Consider the following 23,706-nt stretch of genomic DNA (forward strand, 5'->3'; position numbering starts at 1 on the left):
CCTGTTTTGTTTGGTGTGCCCCAGGGATCTATTTTGGGACCTTTATTGTTTTCCCTTTATATGCTGCCCTTTGCCCTCATTTTTCAGAAGTACAACATTTCATATAACTGTTATGCAGATGATTCTCAGCTTTACCTTCCAGTAAGGCTTGACACCACTGCTTCATTTGATGTGTTCTTGGAATGTGTAGATTATGTCAAGAGGTGGATGACGAATAATTTTTTGCAGTTAAATGGGGATAAAACAGAGGTTTTAATTATCGATTGTCCGGCAGATTCCTCTCCTGCTCTGAAAGCACAGTTTAGGTCCTCTCTCAACAAATGTATGCAAACAAATCAAAAACCTTGGAGTGATCTTTTACTCTTCACTACTCTTTGATAAACAGATTAGTGTGGTTATTAGAGGAAGCTTTTTCCATTTAAGATCTATTGCAAAGCTGAAGAATATTCTTTCAAGCAAAGACTTAGAAGTTGCAATTAATGCTTTTGTAACATCATGATTAGATTATTGCAACTCTAGTGTAGTCCTGCTTAGCTATGTACAGCACTTTGGATCAATTTTTATTGTGTTAAATGTGCTTTAGAAATAAAGGTTGTTGTTGTTGTTATTACTGTTTACAGTCATTACCCAGTAATGTTGGCGATCCCACACTGTAAAAACTAATCTATAGAATTTACCCAATAAATGTGAGGTAACAATTTGCATCGACTTGGGGTAGAATTAATCCCATATATTGAGTATAAACTATCTGAAGTAAAAAGCTATTAAATGCTTGCATAAATTGGGTAACAATACCTCACACTTATGTATATATTCAACAGCTACTTACTCATTAAAATTAGGTAAAACATATCTCAGCAAAAAAAAAAATTAGTTATTAAAAAGTTAAAAAGACAGTTCAGCTCATAATTTATTCATGCCGCAATGCATGATGGGAGCAATGGATGAGTTTTTATTGGCTACAACATGCTTTTTTGATGGTCACCGTTGTTGTGATGCTCACGCTGATTCTTGATGTCTGTGTTTCTAAACGTAATAATTCTTTCTTTATGTAGAAATGGAAGCTTTAGCCTAAGTTCTGCCAGGAAGACTCAATCACTTCGTCATTAATTACCTTCATCATTATCCAATCACGTCTTTATACTCCTGTATAAAAGATCGTACTTACACATGTTTGAGTTCGCAGATGCCAACGCGACAACAACCGCAGATTCCGACGCGATTGTACTTGCTCAAGCTGTTGTGTTTATTCATCTACTTGCTGTAATTAAGTTCGTGCCCCGCAAACTATCTAGAGTTTGACGTTCCTCTAAGATGCACACGGGATCGTTGGCTTAGCTCCGTGTGGCGGCGATCATCTGCAGTCGTTTGTGTTGGATGATTTACAAGCTTTTATCGGCAGAGGATGTGAACATTGGCGGAGTTCCGTGTGCTTCCAGGCCAGGGTTGCCAGGTTCTCAAAACCGCCATTTACTACTATTAAAAAAAAATAAAAAATAAAAAATAATAATAATAATAATAATAGCCCAATCGCGTTCAAAAGGGATTTATCGGTAGAATTCACATTCTAGGGGCTATATATAACACTATTGGGGTCACCTCAAACCCAGGACTGAAAAGGCATCCCACTAAAAAAAAAAAAAAAAATACGGTCTTGGCAACGCTGGTGCTTTCCGAGATGTCGCGTCAGTGCTGCTTGGTTTCAACACCTGAAAAGACTTTGGTCTCAATCAACAAATATTCATCCGTACGCTCACGTGAACCTGCACGAATGAAGTCTCTCCGGACCAGCAGACAGAATTAAGGCTGCCGGTCTCTTCGGCATCTCGCCTCCATCACTTCACAAGTCTACAGCATTATAAGTATCATTTCGTTCTATGCACTTGCGGCGCCTGGGCATTAACTTATTCTCTGCAAGGATTTATACTTACACGTCCAAATAAAGCACTGGGCGTTTCGTGCTTGTTTATCTAGCAGACTTGCACAGCATAATTAAGATGTTGATCATAGTGCATGCAATTTTCTGAATAACTTCTTCGTAATGAGGCACTTTAAGGCTCATCATAAACGCTACAATCTTTATACTGATAAAGATTTTTCGCATTTCTTAAAAAAAAAAAAAAAAAAAAAAAAAAAAAAAAGCTCTGTCTAGCACACTTTAGATTCGCTGTTTTAATCCTATGCTTTAATATTTGTTTATTCAGTCTTTCATTTGCGTTATTCCTGAAAAGTTCATACTCTAATGGGATTCTATGGTTGCAGATGCAGGGAACCGCTGCTCTCACCTCATCTTTACATGGCTTACTCTTGGGCTAGCGAATTATGAACACTGGATCTACCAAGCTGATGCGTATGGACCCTTCTTTTGAGTCGTAGGTAAGATTCGGCTCAATGCTCAGTCAGCAGGCATATATTACTCCACGTGACACGAGTTGCTGCTGACCTTATTTCAGAGTAGTGACATATCTCCAGTTTAAACCGAATATTAATTAGCAGGCATGGTTTGTTTGCACTCCTGGTCTCCGTCTCAAGGCGCGGTCACACTAGACTTTAAACATGCGAAATTATTTCGAACGCCACTGCGAATATGGGCGGGAGCAAGATAAAACCGTCTCCCCTCAATTTTACAAGATTGATTATTATGTTTCTAGCACTGTGTCTTTTGCAACGGCGTCGAAAGCGTTTTATATTGTAACGTTACTCTGTATCTCTCTATAAATATATACACCCTAAGGGGAGGAGGGGGAGAAGATAGAGAGAGAAAGAAAAAAAAAAAAAAACAATTATAAAACGTTGTCATTCCAATGTATCACCTGTTCCCGTCGACACTACAAACCATGCAGCTTCTTTTCTTTTATAAATCTTCTAATGTATTATAAAATAGGACGCTGCTCAACAGCTAAAGTTATATAGCGCTTCCTTTTTGAACTTTTGTACAGAAAGGTCATGCAGCAATGTATCGCTCTTCTACTGGTCCACATCCTCACGTTATGCAAATTCCCTGGTCAGAGTTCACCAAACTTGAACTTTGGAACGCAGCGAAATGCAAAATTTTCGCATAAGCTTGCGTTTCCGGTCCGACGCATTCGCATGCGCATGAATGGAAGTCAATGGAGAGAAAAGTGCAGTGTGACCGCCCATCACTCATAACTAACTAACGGCTGGAGGGGCGCGTTAAGTAGGTTCTGCTCATGCTGTCAAACTGACGTCATCAGAAAAATTATTCGTTACAGGGTGGAAATATTCAGAATTTGATAAGATTGCTAAGACAAACAATGTTTAATTGTTTACATCAAGATTAGCAATGTGTGCTAGTAAGCTTAAGTCACTTCGATTTATGCGTATTTTAAACTTAACCTCCGATACCTCAACTTAATATTATATTTAAAAAAAAAATTGTGGCGTGACAGTTAAGGGGTTAAGCTACAATCAAGGCTTGTTTATATTCGCGCATCTACTGGTGTTGGTTCATCACTCTTACTCGGCTGTTGCGGCTTTCACTTTACACTTTTAAACTTTCAGACAGCTTTTCCCTCAGCCAACCCGGATTCTTCTAAGGCGTTGCTCCCTCTACAATCAAGCCTACACGTTTGCATGGTCCGCTTCTAATGTTTTTCCTTCCAATTTTTTGCGTTCCTATTCTAATTTCAACCATTGCTCCTTTCTTGTTTTTTATTAAAAAAAAAAAAAAAAAAAAAAAAAAAACAATCGCAATCTTAATTTCTCTATTCGCAGACTCCTTGCCAGCATCTAATCCACGCTAAATTGTATAATCTAATTTTCAAGCCTTTTGGTTATTCAGTTCTATTACTACTTGAGGGGTTAGCTAAATCTTCCAACAAATTAAAGACAAATGTCTGCCTATTACCCTGCCCATATTGCAAAATTAATTACTTCCATCTGCTACGGCCTTCCTTCGAAGTACCTCAATATTCTTCTGGAGGCAGTGTTTATCTGCCTTCTACAGGTTATGCTTCCAGGGAAATTCACTTCAAACCAATCCATTTGATCCTGCTCGTGGCATTTCCTTCAGATCTATGATTCGGACCAAAAATTCTTCACAATCTCCTCAAGCACTCAAAAACCCATGTGCAAGGTTCTGGTGTCACCTTAACAATTCTAAAATCAATAATCCTGTCCCTTCTCTGCATGGTGAAATTTCTTAAAAATCCGACCTAGAATTTCTAAAACGCACCAGCTCTATTTTTTCTAACGGAGCCCCCTTTCCAAGGCTGTTTAGAACTCGCTTAACCACTGTTCTCAAAGCTCCAGTCTATCTACTGGCCATTCATTCAGAATTGGGGCAGCTACTTCAGCAGCTGAATGAGGGATCTCTACATCAGCTGTTAAGATCATGGGCAGATGGTCTTCCTAAGCATTTGAATCATACATCAGACCTGATTCAAAACCATTATTGAAGCTCAGCAAGCTCTCCTGTAACTAATCAGGTAAATTCATGCAATTACTGGTGGTGGTGTTACTATATCTGTATGGTCTATCAAGGCCTGTACATGTCTGGCCTTTGTGGCTATTTCTGTATGGTCTTTCGAGGCCTGTCTGTGTCTGCCTATCGTGGCTATTTCTGCACGGTCTATCGAGACCTGTCCGTGTCCGGCTATCATGGCTATTTTTCTGTATGGTCTATCAAGGCCTGTCCCATGTCTGCCTATTGTGGCTGTCTGTGTCTGCCTATCGTGGCTATTTCTGCACGGTCTATCGAGACCTGTCCGTGTCCGGCTATCATGGCTATTTTTCTGTATGGTCTATCAAGGCCTGTCCCATGTCTGCCTATTGTGGCTGTCTGTGTCTGCCTATCGTGGCTATTTCTGCACGGTCTATCGAGACCTGTCCGTGTCCGGCTATCATGGCTATTTTTCTGTATGGTCTATCAAGGCGTGTCCGTGTCTGCCTATTGTGGCTGTCTGTGTCTGCCTATCGTGGCTATTTCTGCACGGTCTATCGAGACCTGTCCGTGTCCGGCTATCATGGCTATTTTTCTGTATGGTCTATCAAGGCCTGTCCCATGTCTGCCTATTGTGGCTATCTGTGTCTGGCCTATCGTGGCTATTTCTGTACGGTCTATCGAGGCCTATCTGTGTCTGGCTATAATGGCTATTTCTGTACGGCCTATCGAGGCCTGTCCGTGTCTGCCTATCGTGGCTGTCTGTGTCTGGCCTATCGTGGCTATTTCTGTACGGCCTATCAAGGTCTGTCCGTGTCCGGCCATCATGGCTATTTTTCTGTACGGTCTATTGAGGCCTGTCCTGTGTCTGCCTATTGTGGCTATTTCTGTATGGTCTATTAAGGCCTGTCTGCGTCTATCATTGTGGCTGTCTGCGTCTGGCCTATCGTGGCTATTTATGTACGGTCTATCGAGGCCTGTCTGCGTCTGCCTATCGTGGCTAATCATGGTCTATCGAGGCCTGTCTTGCGTCTGCCTATCGTGGCTGTCTGCGTCTGGCCTATTGTGGCTATTTATGTACGGTCTATCGAGGCCTGTCTGTGTGGCTATCATGGCTATTTATGTACGGTCTATCGAGGCCTGTCCGTGTCTGCCTATCGTGGCTGTCTGCGTCTGGCCTATTGTGGCTATTTCCGTTGGTCTATCGAGGCCTGTCCGTGTCTGGCTATCATGGCTATTTTTCTGTATGGTCTATCAAGGCCTATCTGTGTCTGGCCATCATGGCTATTTCTGTACGGTCTATCGAGGCCTGTCTGCGTCTGCCTATTGTGGCTGTCTGTGTCTGGCCTATCGTGGCTATTTCTGTTGGTCTATCGAGGCCTGTCTGTGTCTGGCTATCATGGCTATTTTTCTGTTCGGTCTATCGAGGCTGTCTGTGTTCTGCCTATCATGGCTATTCTGTTTGGTCTATCGAGGCCTGTCTGCGTCTGCCTATCGTGGCTGTCTGCGTCTGGCCTATCGTGGCTATTTCTGTTGGTCTATTGAGGCCTGTCTGTGTCTGCCTACCGTGGCTGTCTGCGTGAGGCCTATCGTGGCTATTTATGTTGGTCTATCGGGGCCTGTCTGTGTCTGCCTATCGTGGCTGTCTGCGTCTGGCCTATCGTGGCTATTTATGTACGGTCTATTGGGGCCTGTCTGTGTCTGCCTATCGTGGCTGTCTGCGTCTGGCCTATCGGGCTATTTATGTTCGGCCAATTGGGGCCTGTCCGCGTTTGCCTATCGTGACTGTCTGCGTCTGGCCTATCGTGGCTATTTATGTTCGGCCTATCGGGGCCTGTCCGTGTCTGCCTATCATGGCTATTTCTGTTGGTCTATCGAGGCCTGTCTGTGTCTGCCTATCGTGGCTATTTCTGTTGGTCTATCGAGGCCTGTCTGTGTCGGCCTATCGTGGCTATTTCTGTTGGTCTATCGAGGCCTGTCTGTGTCTGCCTATCGTGGCTATTTCTGTTGGTCTATCGAGGCCTGTTTGTGCCTGCCTATCGTGGCTGTCTGTGTCTGCCTATCGTGGCTATTTCTGTTGGTCTATCGAGGCCTGTTTGTGCTGCCTATCGTGGCTGTCTGTGTCTGCCTATCGTGGCTATTTCTGTTGGTCTATCGAGGCCTGTCCGTGCCTGCCTATCGTGGCTGTCTGTGTCTGCCTATTGTGGCTGTCTGTGTCTGCCTATCATTGCTGTCTGTGTCTGGCCTATTGCGGCTATTTCTGTAAAAAACTTAAGAAGTTTAATCTAACGTCATTTATACTGGTCATGCTAACTCTCTTTCTATTTCTTCCAGGAACCTTAGGATTCACAACTGGTGGGTATACTTCATCTACTTTTTTGGGGGGAAGGCTGGCCCCGTCTGGAGGTCTCATAATCCACCTAATTTTGGGGGTCTGCTGCGCCCCTGCCTTCGTCTTCAGGCAGGAAATGCTGATTCGCTACCCTCGGATTACGAACCATGGACGGGGCCTTCCGCCAAAGAAATTTATAATTGTGCTCGCTGAACTGTCAATAAATGTATGCTTCGTACATTCCTCTATCTCCCGAGTCTTTCTGGTAGAAATGGAAGCTTTAGCCTAAGTTCTGCCAGGAAGACTCAATCACTTCGTCATTAATTACCTTCATCATTATCCAATCACGTCTTTATACTCCTGTATAAAAGATCGTACTTACACATGTTTGAGTTCGCAGATGCCAACGCGACAACAACCTCCACCCTCCCCACCACCACCAGGATGGTCCTGTCCTTACCTTCCAGGGGGGTCTGCTGCGCCCCTGCCTTCGTCTTCAGGCAGGAAATGCTGATTCGCTACCCTCGGATTACGAACCATGGACGGGGCCTTCCGCCAAAGAAATTTATAATTGTGCTCGCTGAGCTGTCAATAAATGTATGCTTCGTACATTCCTCTATCTCCCGAGTCTTTCTGGTAGAACTAACTTTTAAAAACATGTCATATTATGCCAAAAAATGCTGGATTCCTACCCCCCCCCCCTCCCCCCCTTTCTAGTTTGGTGAGTCTGCTTGTTAGCATCAGACAGAGATGTATAAAGTACTAGAGACCCATACTTGAGTAAAAGTACAAGTGCTCTATCAAAAAAGTGACTTGAGTAGAAGTTGAAGTGCTCTTTAAGCACCACACTTAAGTAGAAGTACTAAAGTATTCAACATTTTTTGTACTTAAGTATTGCAAGTAGTCTATTTTAAAATTTACTACTCAAGTACTGAAAGTAAAAGTAGAAGTATTGTGTTATGCAGCTATTAAAGAAAGTAGTCAAAAGTTTGAACATATTTTACTATTTCAAATGATTAACCTAAAGGACAATCACAATTCCTTTGACTGTAACTTCTTGTAAACAAAAAACGGTTACTAGGGTTAGTTAGCCCAATTTGCAAAATTATGTCATTAATAACTTACCCTCATGTTGTTTCAAACCCGTAAGACATCAGAGGGTCATTTAGAATTTTTTGAAGCATCGAAAATACATTTTGGTCCAAAAATAGCAAAAAATATGACTTTATTCAGCATTGTCTTCTCTTCCGTGTCTGTTGTAAGACAGTTAAAAACAAAGCAGTTTGTGATATCCGGTTCGCGAACGAATCATTCGATGTAGCCGGATCTTTTTGAACCAGTTCACCAAATCGAACTGAATCGTTTTAAACGGTTCGCGTCTCCAATACGCATTAATCCACAGATGAATTAAGCTGTTAACTTGTTTAATGTGTCTGACACTCCCCCTGAGTTAAAACAAACCAATATCCCGGAGTAATTCATTGACTCAAACAGTACACTGACTGAACTGATGTGAAGAGAGAACTGAAGATGAACACCGAGCCGAGCCAGATAATGACTCGTTCACGAGTCAAGAACCGTTTCTGTCAGACGCGTCTGATTCGTGAACCGAGGAGCTGATGATACTGCGCATGTGTGATTTAGCGTGAACAGCTCTGTGCATCATCTGTGGACCCGACACACAGAGCGTCTGGAACCGAACTGATTCTTTTGGTGATTGATTCTGAACTGATTCTGTGTTAATGTTATGAGCCCAGGTGCAGTAAACGCCAATGATGCCATTGCGTTGAGCGCAAAAGAATCGGTGAACTGTTTTCTTCAACCGGTTTATTGAATCGAACTGTCAGAAAGAACTAACGTTACTGGTCATTCGAGAACCGATGCAACCGGTTCTTGACTCGTGAACGAGTCATTATCTGGCTCGGCTCGGTGTTCATCTCTCTCTTCACAGCAGTTCAGTCAGCACGCGCAGTCTCGCTTGATTCGCTCAATGATGTGCCAGCTTCATCAAACCTGCCATCTACAGTTCTGGCAGTGGTTTGTAATGGAATGATTCGTAACATTATTATAATTGTAACGAGTAACGATGCAGCACATAAAAAAATATCGGAGTAAAAGTATTAAACTCAGCGAAAACATGTACTGAAGTAAAAGTGGAAGTAGGAGAAAAAAATTATACTCTAGTAAAGTACAGATACCGCCTTTTAGTACTTAAGTACAGTAGTGAAGTAGTTCTACTTCGTTACTATACATCTCTGGCATCAGATGTCTTCAATAATGGTCAATCATGACCCAATTAATTTCTTAATTATCTCATTAACTTCAACTCTGCTTCAGTGTTACTTTTAACACTGCTTCAGTGTTTATATGAGTCCACACTCATGTGCAATTGCAGGGCTGATGCATGTGCAATTTAAAGCAAAAAAACTCACGGTTTGGGGGTATATTTTACTGCATTTTTCTATGTGATGGTTCTTACTGTTGATGAATGGGTAGCATATGTAGAATTTACCCCATACTTTAGAATTCGTTGGCTGGCTGCAATAACCATGTACATTTTATATGGTTTCCACAGATTATATTGACAACTCTCCAAAATCACTTTTTTCAGTGCACAGTTTGCTCCTTACAGATGCATATGATGCAGTTACTGAATGTTTTAAGTAACATGGACATTTCACACATTGTAGATTTGCTTTATATCTTTTCACACATTTAAGTGCTGTACTTGACAATCACATTTAAACATTTGAATCATTATGAATGAGTTTAATATAAATATTATTAAACTGAAGACAGACAGACTCATCTGAGCTTCTTCCTCCTCTGTTCCAGCTTTTCATTAAACACAATGATCATCTGCTTGAATACTAAAGCAACATTAATCATTCAATATCATGTTTCTAACACACATGCTGCATTATTTGATTGTAAAGTCTGAGTCTCTTCACCTGTATGGATCACATTTACACATTTATCACACATTTATTTCTCCTCATAGACACTGAAGTGAAGCTCTTCTGTGGATCTTCAGCTGATGTTTACTGCTCCTCTCAAGAACACTTCACTTTATGAGATACTGCATTTATCAGCTTCTGGTGATTTAAATCTATCAGGGACTTCATCATCAACACTGTAAGGTGGAACAGAGAGAGAGAGAAAAACAATTATAGTTTCTTTTGTGTTAAAGTGATATTGACATGATCTTTCATATATATTTCTAAAACAATATTTGTGTTTTAAATACATATATAATTTTAATAAATTAATTCCACTCATATGTTTGTCTGTTTGTGTCTCTGATGAGTCAATATAAAGAGAAACACACTAACGAGTTTACACCAAATATAATAAATGACAAAGAACAAACACAAATGTGATTTAGTCTTAAAACACAAATCTTTCAGTTAAATGTGTCACTAGTTAAAGCTGTTAGTCTCTAGTTTAAGATATTCTTACTGTCCAAACCTCTTGTGAGAGACTCTATTCTGACGGTTCTTCAAGAACACGAACAGTCAATCAGTGATGTCCTTCTTAATGATTTAGTTGAAGCTATCATGAAAAGTAATGTTTTTGTCAGCGCAACTGCGGAAGGTGCAGAGCTGTCTACTTCTAAGTGAAGGAAAACATTTGTGAGAAGCAACTACCCTCTGGTAATGCCAGTATAATATACTGTAGGTTTGAGAGAATGCACAGTGGTATATTTTCCAGTACTACAAATGCTTCAAGCTATGTTTAAAAATACTGATCTTAATGAAAAAATTCAAGGCAACCCGTCATCACCAAGAATGTACATGTCTCATGAAGATGGAACCTATTTTAAAGAAAACCAGTTTTTGGCAGAAGCAGGAGAGCTGAAATTGTCACTCATTTTGTATATGGATGACCTTGAAATAGCAAATCCTTTAGGCACATCCAGAAAAATCCACAAGCTTTGTGCAGTATATTGGTTGCTTGCAAACCTACCCAGTAAGTATAGGTCCAGCCTACATGTCATACAGCGAGCGCTGCTATGCAAAGTATCTGACGTGCAGAGGTGTGGTTATGAAAGTATCCTGTCACCTTTGTTGAAAGACTTGCAAACTCTTGAACAGGATGGCATTTTCATTGAAACCCTTGGTCAGCGTGTTCAGGGCACTGTGTTGTGCGTTGCAGCTGATAACTTGGCTGCTCATGGTCTTACAGGCTTTGTGCAGTCTTTTCGAGGACAACACGTTTGCAGATTCTGTTGCTGTACTACAGACCAAATACAGATCAGCGAAGTTTCTGAAGGAGAGTTCAGCATGAGAAAGAAGGAAACCCATGATCTACATGTCCAAAAAGTTGTGCAGGAAGAAAATGTAGCTCATTTAGGTGTTGTGGGTGAGTGTCCTCTTAGCAAGGCTTTGCAGCATTTTCATACCGTTACAGGTTTCCCGCCAGATATACTGCATGATTTGTTTGAGGGTGTTGTACCTGTTGAGTTGGCTTTGTGCATCCGTGAATTGATTCGGCAGAAGTATTTCACGCTTGAATATCTGAACACAAAGATTCGCACATTTCCGTATCAGCATTTTGACAAGATTGATAAGCCACAGGCAATCCCAACGAGTTTTGTTGCCAAACTAAGTATTGGAGGAAATGGACATGAAAATTCTGCTTTGCTGAGATTATTACCCTTGATGATAGGAAGTAAGGTCCCAGAAGGCAATGAAACATGGGACATAATAATGAACCTTAAAGAAATTGTCCAGCTTGTGTTATCTCCTTCTTTCACAGAGGAATCCCTTCAGTACCTGCAGACCAAAATAAGTGATCACAGACAGGCTCTTAAAGCTGTGTTTCCAGAATTTAATCTCAGACCAAAACACCATTACATTGAACATTACCCGGAACTGATCAAGCGTTTTGGGCCTCTGGTTCATCTGTGGACCATGAAGGTTCGAAGGGAAACATCGTTTTTTTAAAAGGGTGATGCATGACACACAAAATTTTAAAAATGTCTTGAAGACTCTTGCTGATAGGCATCAGTCCATGATGGCTTTTCATATGAATGCCCCATCTTTTTTCAAACCCCACATACAAACCAGAAGTGTTACTTCTGTGCAGGTTACTACTCTACCTCAAGTGGCGGCAGACTTCATAAAGACCAAGACAGACAGCCAAAATATATATAGCACATCAGTGGTCTCCATAGATGGCACAGATTATGCGAATGGAATGTTTGTTTCTGCAGGACAGTCAGGGGGACTTCCTAATTTTTGCAATATTGAACGTATACTTCTTGTAAATAACTCAGTCTCATTTCTGTGCAGGTCCTACGAGTGCTGGTACATCGAGCATTTAAGATCATTTAAGCTGACATCATTGGACAACTTCTCTGTGCATGAGCTATCAGAACTAAATGACACAGTAAGTCTCCCAGCATACAACATTGATGGACATTTGGTGTTAACACAGAAAAGGTTCATTTTGATCAAACACCTGGATGTCTAAAATGCATTTAAAAATGTTGACTTACAGTCATGTTAAATGAGGTTGGGAAAAACAAGGACAAGCTTTTTTTTTCTTTTCTTTTCTTTTTTTTTTTTTACAGGAATGGAAGCGCAGAACTTTTTCCTGCATATCCATACATCCACTGACATTGTGAGGAAGATGACTTTATCTTCACGTCCAGCATCTGTGGAAGAGCTAAAAACAAAGATAAAAGAGAAATTTGATCTCACCATTGACTTTACCCTATCATACCAAGATCCTGACTTCAACGGGCAGCTATGTTCCCTTTTAGACATTGAGGAACTTCCACAGAAGGCTGTCCTTATAGTGGTGCGATCTGAGAATGGTGCTAGTTCTGTAGCATCTGATGACACAGTAATATTGCCACATGCAAGGATTCCAGAGAGGACTGAAATGTGGCCTTGCATTTTTCAAGTGCCCACTTTTTCTTTTGAAGTAGAACTTGTACTTGCTGAAGGAAATGCTGCATACGAGACAACAGGAAAGACTTTGAAGTTAAATAGAGGACAAAAGCACAACATTCTTGAGACCCTAGCAGAACAAATGCATGGCTATAAAGCATACCCTAATGTTAAGGAAATTTCTATGGTAGCAGAAGCCCTTGTCAACAAGCATCCCTGTCTAAAAGAGCCAGGCTCTTGTGCAGGTTGGTATGGATGGAAGAACAGCCTAACATTTAAGATTGGCAACTACCGCACAAAATTAAGTCGTGCTGGATCTCAGGAAGTTGCTGTAAATTCTGGAAAGAGGAGTAAAAACTACCCCCAAAAAGATGCCCCTCACACGAACATCAAAAGACCAAAAAGGGCAGAGATTAATTTCCTTCCAAATTTCCCAAGAGGTGAAGATGCTTCAAGCCTCGAACAACAAAGACAAAGAATTATAGATTAAGTTCAGATGGCTGACAAAAATCTTGTCCTGATCACAAAGTTAATGGACAGCACTTTTGCTTTGCGGCGCAAAGAGATCGTCTGTAATGAGATACCAGTTGATGAAATCCTGAAACGATGGCCTGCCCTTAAATTAGAGTTGCAGGTACAAATATTTTCTTTATTATAACTATTCAAGATCTTTACATTTAATTATTTGTTGTGGTTGTGTTGAATGTTCAAATTTTTTCACAGATCTGTGCTGAGTTTCACAGAGTGACGAATGTCAACCTAAAGAATCGTTTCTTTGCTCAACTGGACCAACATACCCCCCGGCTTCAGAGCCTGTTTCGGAAAAAAGCTTCTCGGACAGGAAAAGCTTCTGAACTCCTGGATGAGCTCTTCAGGATTTATGACCTCCAGGTCAGTTGGTTAAATTCTCAATGCCTGGTAAAGGTGCTTAATTATCTTTAGTTGAACTCTAATGGTTGGTTCATGAATAGTGTCGTGAGGCTATACTGATTAGCATCTGTACTGAATGATTATTATTTTTTATGACGATGAAAGGATCAAGTTGATGTCCATGTTAGACGTGCTGTGGTACTCCGGGCTCTCCCTCCGTATATGCATGAGAGTGGTGTTATCTTTTTCAAGATGTGGGACGTAAGTGTTCATATTCAGCAGTGTTTATAGTTTATTAAAATAATTGCCATCACATTTGAACCCACCTATGATCTGATTGTGATTTAATAGATATGTAGGTTGTGATTGTGTTTGCCTTTTTTGGACTGTCCTGGTATTTGACTGCAGGTTTGGTGTCAGCTTTAAGAAAATTTTTAGTAATGGGTAATTGTTTCTCTTGTTTTCTTTAGGTGGAGCAGACTGAAGAACTGAACACCAATGATGTACCACTTGGGCTCCTCCTAAGCAATCAGACATCATCAGATGCCCATTTTTTCTGCCCAGAGAGGATTGCAGTTCTGATTGAGGGTAACATTGTTATTGAGTCCTCCACACTGGCTGATGCATTCGTCATTCTATTTGCACTTACATACACCCTGCACCTTAACTATCCAAAACAATTGCTCAACACATTTGACTTCGTCCAAAAGGTCTTGATGGGTCTTGAGGATGGAAAGTTGAGGCCTAGAGTTTTGAGTCTGAAAAATGACCTGTTAGCAGTAGTGTAAGCACATTTGTTTTTCTTGCTGTAAAACATCTAACAGATGGGTTTTATAGATATTGTTGCTGAAGTTTTAATGCCATAAAGTTGAATGAAGTCCTGTTTTGTACATTTTTGTACTTGTGTAATATGTTTGTGTATCTAATACATATATTTGTATTGACAAATATTCTAAATGTGTCCTATGGTGTGACAACAAACAATGTGGGGAAAAACATTATTTAAAATAGTTTAATCTCTTTAATGGTATTTGTAACTTTCTCATGCTATTTGTTTAATTGTTATTTTTTATATCTTTGCAATGTCACACCATAGGACATATTTACAAATATAATACACTCAGGTAATTTTGAAATTGTGGCATGGTGTGGTGGCAATAGTAATTTGCACATAGGGTTAACTGCAAGTTAAATGATGGCTTCCTTGCAGCAGGCAATTGCACACTGCCATGCTGTTTTGTATATTAAACCTCTTACAGAATTGTTTTATATTATAGTAGTTTTAATGTTAAATGCTTGTTGAAGGACTGAATGTTCGCATAGGAGGACTGAGAGATTCTGTATCTGTTTACATTGCAGTGCACAAACTTCAGCTTTATTTTGTGTACGTAACAAAACACTAAAGATAAGCTTTATTATACTTATAATATTTGTAATACGTGTTACACTTCACTCATCTTTATTTTATAATTTCAATTTGTTACAGTTAAATGTTTTAAATAATTGTTTTAGAAAACGTATAGTGATCCGGATGTTGAGTAATGTCGAGGCAATTTGGAAAGTTTACACATGGCACATGTGTCATGTGTCTTGAGCATTTTGTATTTGTTTACATTGCAATAATATGAGATATTTCAAGAACGTCATATTTGGTTAATAAACAAGTTACTTGCACCAAAGTGTCTCTGTGGTTATTTTGCCTTATTCAAAATTTATAGTTTTAAATTATAGGAGGATTATAATTCTAGGACTGTGTAAGAGTCCCCAATTAATGTAAAAAAAAAATAATTAAAAAAATAAGTTAACAAAAAAATGAACAATTTGATTTTAAGAATGCAAATATTTCATTTTAAAACTAATGAAAATGTTCAAATTATCTGTACCCAATATAAATATGTACTGTAAACTCAAAATACCTAGTTACAAACAATAACAGTATATGGTAACGGACACTTAAAAATATATATTTCATTGAACTTAAAAAGATTAAGTTAATTTGACTTAAAATTTTCGATGTAATCTGTTTCAACAATTTTTTTGAGTTATGTGAACTTGTCGGGTTTTACAGTGTAGTATCTTTTTAAAATTTATAATTTGAAACTAAACATTTATTCAAATGCAAAATCTAAAAATAAGTAAGCAGTTAGACCTGCAATACTCTTTTGAGCTACTAGACTACTGTATTTTCCAGACTATAATTTTTTTCATAGTTTGGCTGGTCCTGCCACTTACAGTCAGGTGTGACTTATTTATCAAAATTAATTTGACATGAACCAAGATAAATTAACTAAGAGAAAACATTACCATCTTCAGCCGCCAGAGGGTGCTCTACACTGCTCAGTTCTCCTGTAGTCTACACTGAACACATAGAGCGCCCTCTCGCGGCTGGAGATGGTAATGTTTTCTCTTGGTTCGAAATAAATGCGATTTATAGTGCAGAGCGATTTACCGTATATTTTTTTTTCTTCATCATGACGTATTTGTGGACTCATAGTCCGAAAAATATGGTACATAGATGTATATTTATTAGAGTGGGTAAACAAGGTTTAGGATGGACAACAATAGACTACATTTGAGGGTATTTCCCACATTATATGAGTTGAAAAATAGAGAAAATTTTGAGTGAAGTACTCTGTAATTATAAGTTGAGAAATATCAATATTTATAAGATAACGAGATAATTTAAGGCAACTGGAAATGTAATTTTTTATGTAATGTAATTTTTAAACTTAAGAGTTCTGTGAACTTATTAGGGTTTACAGTGTATGGTAACAGACACTTAAAAATATGTATTTTATTGAACTAAAAAATATTAAGTTAATTTGAATTGAACTTGTCGGGTTTTACAGTGTGTGTATGACAGTCCCAGTCATAGTTGTTTGTGCTGCTCGTTATCTGAAAAAAAAATAAAAAAATGAATCATACTAATATGCTGATTTGCTGCTCAAGCATCAAAGCTCATTAAGTTAATTTGCTGAACATTTGACGGTTTCATTTAGATTCATTAATAAAACTAAATGGCCATTGCTTGGATTTAATTTATATCCAAATAAAATCCTGAAGGACACACTTCACACTGTGCATACTGTACTCTAGATACTCAACTGTCTGGTGTATGAATATTATAAGATTATTTTATCAACATCTGAGTCTGAGCTCTCCGTTGTGAGGAAAGCTGACAGTTGACTCATGAAGTGTTTGTCTGTTGAAGTCGAGCATTATCCAGAGAAGATCTTGACTTCACTGGTGATTAGTTGTTGTTCTTACACCCTCACCAGAGAAAACATCTGGACTCAGACAACTAGACTCCAAGATCAACAAGCAGAAAACAGAGATGATAACACTGAACACCTCAAACCCCTCAGCAATTAAAGTACAGGAGCAGACCTCTGTAGAAATGAGGAGTTTGTAGAGCTGGGCTTCATCATTAGACATGATGGAAGACAGACAATGACATCAAGAGACGCATTAGCAAGAGCAGAAACAGCTTTATAACACTGAACAATATGTGGAGGACCAACACTAGAATGACTCTGTATCAGAGCTGTGTCCTTTCCACCTTACTTCACAGATCTGAATGTTAGAGAACGACAGAAGCACTTTACCTAACTATCAACTTTCCACATGATGAACCTCCAGAATCCTTTAGATCTTCTGCTCCAAAACATCTCTGACCAACAACTACTCATGCGGCACAATTAAGAAAGTACAGCACCTTTAGAAATATATTAACTGAGAAACATAAAAATAAACTAACTAAATAAATAATATAATAATAAATAAATAAAAACGCTGACTTTTACCTGCTGTACATATAATGGGAACATTTCTGTTATTATGCATTAGCTTTTTATGCTTTATGTTTCATGTCTACAAGTTAGCCTATATTTAAAACAGTTTAATAATACTTAAAACAGACAAGTAAACTTTTCACTTGTTTTTAACTGTATGTGGCATTTTATTTACATGAAAATATAAAAGTGTTAAAAAGACTAAATGTGTTTGAGTATTTAGAGGAGAGTGAAAGACACAAATGCTGTTAACTTGTGAAAATGTAAACAGTATGCAGAGCATCATCATAAGAAGCTGATGGAGATGGACTGGGCACATCATCCAAGATAAAAAGACAACTTTAACCAGAACTCAATTTCTTCTGCACATCAGAGTGAAACACAAGAGAGAAATGATTTCAGAGCTTCCTTTCCTTCAGAAAAATTAAAGCCATGTTTATAGACTCAACACAAATGATCTCAAACAGGACGAGGGTCAAGAGACCAAAGACTTACAGTATGGATATGGATCTTGGATATAGATAATGATATTGATATTTATCTGTTTCATTGTTATATTATTTGATTGTTTTATTGCTTGCACTTGCAGCACTTGTTTGTTAGAATGATAAAGTTATAAATCTGATTTTGACAATGATGAAGAGAACATGTTGAAACATCAAGCGCAGGTGAACCAGACGAAGATGACGATGCAGAAGAGGAAGACTACTAGACACAGACAGAACATAAGAGACAGAGGAAGGACATCCGTCATGAGTCACAGACATTGATGTGGAACTGGAGTTACCCAAAAAGAAGTAGAAAAGGTCTGAGGAGTAAAGCACTCTTCAGATGCTGCCTGCATTGCCCAAAAATATGATAAAATAGTATATTTTATAATATACTAAACTTACCCTGCCTGAATAATTACAGGGTTAAAGGTGTAAGAAAAAAGACACACTGAGTAACAACATGTCAAAGAATGACATTTTTCTCTAAACAAATATAGACTTTCTTTATCTGCTTCATTTGGAGAGATCAGACGTGTGATACATATCTTTTAATGTTTTATATTGTAATCCTTTTAAATATTAGAAATATTTTTACTGCATTTTATAGAGAATATGTTTTAAAAGAACAATTATTTTATACCCAAACAATAATTAGTATTTTGTAATAGAGAGGTATTTAATTTCCAATACTCTGGCTTCCTTAAGTGACTTTAATATCCAAAATATCTAAATACATGCATGATCATACAGTGGAAATATCTTATTCAGGATCGGTCATATTCATTTGAATGAAGTAAAACTGATGACACATTTAAGACTGGACTGCAGTTTAACGTAACACTTAATACGGGTGAACTAGTTACTGATATAGACAGGCGTTCAGTCCCAGTCAGCTGTGGGGTCAAATAGTTGATTAGGCACTATACAAATATTTAGAGAAATTTACAACGGAAAGTCCAAATTGCAAACACACACACACACACACACACACATATATATATATATATATATCTATCCTAATGGAAACACAGTCAGCAGACACTAAAATGTGTTGATTCAATTTATCAACTGAAGATAATGTTAATAGACATTTCACAGTTATGAGTTCCTCCAATTAGTTTAATGGATATCATATATTTTCCTAACAACAACAAATCAATATATATATATATATATCTTCCTTTGGAAAAGTCATGTTAATCTGAATGAAGTAAAACTGATGACATATTTAAGATTAGACCGCAGTTTAATGTTACACTTAGAAATGATCACATTTCATTCCCAAATAAAGATGAACGGGACTTTCAGAAAATAAATGCACAAATAGACTTTCACAATTACACAAAGATCATTTGTAATCTATATCCAGCTGAAAACACTCTGATGTGTCTTTCACAAGATATTATATTTTAAATTACTCTAGTTTGATTTGTTATACAGTAATGCCTAACAAATTTACAAAAATCTTCCCCACAAACGAGAGAAATATATTTACCATAAAACACTGAAAGAGAAGAAATATTAACAAAGAGAGATCAAACTGATTGATTTCTGCTTGATCTAGAAACAGATATTTGGAGACCTTACAGTCTTTCACCAAGAAAGTATTTTAACAGAGACAGAGTTCATAATAATATAATATTCTCCAGCTTTACATTAAACACAATGATCATCTGCTTGAATACTAAAGCAACATTAATCATTCAATATCATGTTTCTAACACACATGCTGCATTATTTGATTGTAAAGTCTGCGTCTCTTCACCTGTATGGATCACATTTACACATTTATCACACATTTATTTCTCCTCATAGACACAGTAGTGAAGCTCTTTTGTGGATCTTCAGCTGATGTTTACTGCTCCTCTCAAGATCACTTCACTTTATGATACACAGCATTTAGCAGCTTCTGGTGATTTAACTCCGTCTATACTCTAAGATTGAACAGAAGAGAAGATCATCAGAGTTCAGTGGAATAAAGTACTTATTAGTTACTATATTTCAATCACAGTAAAAAGTTACATTAAAATCCTGTACATTAAAATCAAAGTTGTTGCTAACTGAGCAGAAGTGTTTAGCTGAATCTAAATTGTGTCTAATTCTTCACTTGTGTGTCAAGAAAGCATATAATAAGTGTGATAATGCAGATGCAGCCGGATGTTATCACAGAATAAGTCTCTTCAGGAGGACACAAGTCCTGATCACCCTGTCGGGTTTATTCTGTGATAACAAGCGGCTGGAGGTACATTATCTCTTACAGAAAGTAAGTGTAAAGTAATGTGACGTGTTGCTTGTCAAAGTAAAAACACACAAGAGACAGAGACATTGATCATGTGATGCTGGACGACTGTGAGCTGAAGCTGAATCTGCTCTGATTTTACCAGCGTTTTCCTACAATCTGAACAAATCTATTTCAAACTCTAATGATTCACTATTACTGATCTCATTAATAAAGCAGCTGTTGCTGTAGAAAGCTGTGACAGTCTGCTTTTCTTCTCTTTCCTCCTTTGTGTTCAACATTTTTATCAACTTTACATTTCATTCTGACACAAACCCTTTGAAATAAAGCTTGATGATCATTTGATCAACTCTTTTCACTAATATTTGAAAGTATATATTTGTTCAGATATCAGAGGTACAGTATTGTTCAAAATAATAGCAGTACAATGTGACTAACCAGAATAATCAAGGTTTTTCATATATTTTTTTATTGCTACGTGGCAAACAAGTTACCAGTAGGTTCAGTAGATTCTCAGAAAACAAATGAGACCCAGCATTCATGATATGCACGCTCTTAAGGCTGTGCAATTGGGCAATTAGTTGAATTAGTTGAAAGGGGTGTGTTCAAAAAAATAGCAGTGTGGCATTCAATCACTGAGGTCATCAATTTTGTGAAGAAACAGGTGTGAATCAGGTGGCCCCTATTTAAGGATGAAGCCAACACTTGTTGAACATGCATTTGAAAGCTGAGGAAAATGGGTCGTTCAAGACATTGTTCAGAAGAACAGCGTACTTTGATTAAAAAGTTGATTAGAGAGGGGAAAACCTATAAAGAGGTGCAAAAAATGATAGGCTGTTCAGCTAAAATGATCTCCAATGCCTTAAAATGGAGAGCAAAACCAGAGAGACGTGGAAGAAAACGGAAGACAACCATCAAAATGGATAGAAGAATAACCAGAATGGCAAAGGCTCAGCCAATGATCACCTCCAGGATGATCAAAGACAGTCTGGAGTTACCTGTAAGTACTGTGACAGTTAGAAGACGTCTGTGTGAAGCTAATCTATTTTCAAGAATCCCCCGCAAAGTCCCTCTGTTAAAAAAAAGGCATGTGCAGAAGAGGTTACAATTTGCCAAAGAACACATCAACTGGCCTAAAGAGAAATGGAGGAACATTTTGTGGACTGATGAGAGTAAAATTGTTCTTTTTGGGTCCAAGGGGCACAGGCAGTTTGTGAGACGACCCCCAAACTCTGAATTCAAGCCACAGTACACAGTGAAGACAGTGAAGCATGGAGGTGCAAGCATCATGATATGGGCATGTTTCTCCTACTATGGTGTTGGGCCTATTTATTGCATACCAGGGATCATGGATCAGTTTGCATATGTTAAAATACTTGAAGAGGTCATGTTGCCCTATGCTGAAGAGGACATGCCCTTGGAATGGTTGTTTCAACAAGACAATGACCCAAAACACACTAGTAAACGGGCAAAGTCTTGGTTCCAAACCAACAAAATTAATGTTATGGAGTGGCCAGCCCAATCTCCAGACCTTAATCCAATTGAGAACTTGTGGGGTGATATCAAAAATGCTGTTTCTGAAGCAAAACCAAGAAATGTGAATGAATTGTGGAATGTTGTTAAAGAATCATGGAGTGGAATAACAGCTGAGAGGTGCCACAAGTTGGTTGACTCCATGCCACACAGATGTCAAGCAGTTTTAAAAAACTGTGGTCATACAACTAAATATTAGTTTAGTGATTCACAGGATTACTAAATCCCAGAAAAAAAAAATGTTTGTACAAAATAGTTTTGAGTTTGTACAGTCAAAGGTAGACACTGCTATTTTTTTGAACACACCCCTTTCAACTAATTGCCCAATTGCACAGCCTTAAGAGCGTGCATATCATGAATGCTGGGTCTTGTTTGTTTTCTGAGAATCTACTGAACCTACTGGTAACTTGTTTGCCACGTAGCAATAAAAAATATACTAAAAACCTTGATTATTCTGGTTAGTCACATTGTACTGCTATTATTTTGAACAATGCTGTATATATATATATATATATATATATATATATATATATATGTGTGTGTGTGTGTGTGTGTGTGTGAGAGTACATGTATATATTATACTTAAGGAGCTCATTAATTAAACAAAATTTGGAACTCATGTCCACAATATTTTTGTGTTGTGTCATTAGTTGTGTCTTAATTTGATTAATAATTAGTATTTAAAAATTACATTTCAATTTTTTTTATTTTACTTTTAATTCATTCTTCATTTTTATCTATTCTGTATTATTCCACCCTTTATATTACATATTCTTCTTGCTATTATTAACCTATTGTTGTTCAGTTATTTATTATTCATATTATACATAGATAAATCTATCTCATATGTTATTGTACCGTTGTACTCGCTTTTCATATTATTCACTTTACTTTAAGTTGTAATACATTTACTTTTTAATATAACATCACATTTACTATATTTCTACTGTGCACTATATCAGTGGATATTTTCATTTTCACTGGATCCATAGCCTCATCAGTTGCATGTGTTATTATTTGTTGTATTCTTCTGTAGGCTAAAGTGCTATCAAAATGAAAAGCAGAATTCTAGTGTGTGATTTGTATTTACTTGTTTTATTACATTTTCCCAACGATAGTAAATTATTAGTGTTTAAAGACTTATTATTTAGGTTTTATCCCAGTATTTCAAAGGGAATGAGCTGTGTTCTGACCTGAGACACAAAAAAGAGAGAGAAAAAAAATGTTGCGTTTGAACACAGAGAAAGCAATAAAACAACTACATATCATAAATTAACAGATTTGTAAACCGAAAAAAAATCAACGAAATCATCAAGTGAGACAAATGTGAGCTTTCAATTAATTTTCCAAACCTTACTAAACAACTGGAGGCTAAGTTTTTTTTAACTGTTTTTTAACCTCTGAAATTGGTTGGTAAGTGAGACTTACTCAGGTGCGACTTATAGTCCCAAAAATACGGTAGTTGGACAAGTTAATAAATTACATTTGATTTGAGAAATTGATTTGCGTCATAGTGCCAAAGGGGCACCGTCTTAATACGGCCCTGGATGTCATACCTTGGAAAATCTGCTGTTTGAAGGCACTGCACAACCTCACTAAGATTATTTACAACTCAATGATCGACTTTGGAGTTTGTGACGGCTGCAAAATATCCAAGTGTATCCAAGATAGATTCAACTCAAAGCAAAATGAAGTCATCATCATCATCATCATCATCATCATCATCCGAAATGTTTGCTAGCTGGTTTAATTCTGAGCTCATTAATTAAACACAATTTGGAACTCATGTCCACAATATTTTTGTGTTGTGTCATTAGTTGTGTCTTAATTTGATTAATAAGAATTCTAGTGTGTGATTTGTATTTACTTGTTTTATTACATTTTCTCAACGATAGTAAATTATTAGTGTATAAAGATGTATTATTTAGGTTTTATCCCAGTATTTCAAAGGGAATGAGCTGTGTTCTGACCTGAGACACAAAAAAGAGAGAGAAAAAAAATGTTGCGTTTGAACACAGAGAAAGCAATAAAACAACTACATATCATGTAATGTACATTCAAATTACATTACATGAATATGTCACAGTTATACTAAATTAACAGATTTGTAAACCGAAAAAAAATCAACGAAATCATCAAGTGAGACAAATG

The 23,706-nt window shown here is 37.8% G+C and overlaps 2 protein-coding genes and 1 long non-coding RNA gene across 3 annotated transcripts in view; 2 read left to right on the plus strand and 1 right to left on the minus strand.

Moving 5' to 3' along the window:
* LOC127987559 (uncharacterized) overlaps positions 1-23,706 on the minus strand; it is a 1,718,354-nt gene that overhangs the window by 966,370 nt on the left and 728,278 nt on the right. The window lies entirely within an intron of this gene.
* Positions 4,918-6,728, plus strand: LOC127987580 (uncharacterized). The gene is made up of 2 exons (XM_052589948.1): positions 4,918-5,207; positions 5,307-6,728. Exons 1-2 carry the CDS (start codon positions 4,986-4,988, stop codon positions 6,666-6,668), a joined length of 1,584 nt encoding a protein of 527 aa, XP_052445908.1. The 5' UTR covers positions 4,918-4,985; the 3' UTR covers positions 6,669-6,728.
* On the plus strand, positions 13,258-14,652 carry LOC127987633 (uncharacterized). Its single transcript, XR_008161290.1, has 3 exons — positions 13,258-13,522; positions 13,667-13,762; positions 13,972-14,652. It is a non-coding gene; the product is annotated as an uncharacterized LOC127987633 (long non-coding RNA).

Source organism: Carassius gibelio, chromosome B22, assembly GCF_023724105.1.
Source record: "Carassius gibelio isolate Cgi1373 ecotype wild population from Czech Republic chromosome B22, carGib1.2-hapl.c, whole genome shotgun sequence".
Lineage (NCBI taxonomy): Eukaryota > Metazoa > Chordata > Actinopteri > Cypriniformes > Cyprinidae > Carassius > Carassius gibelio.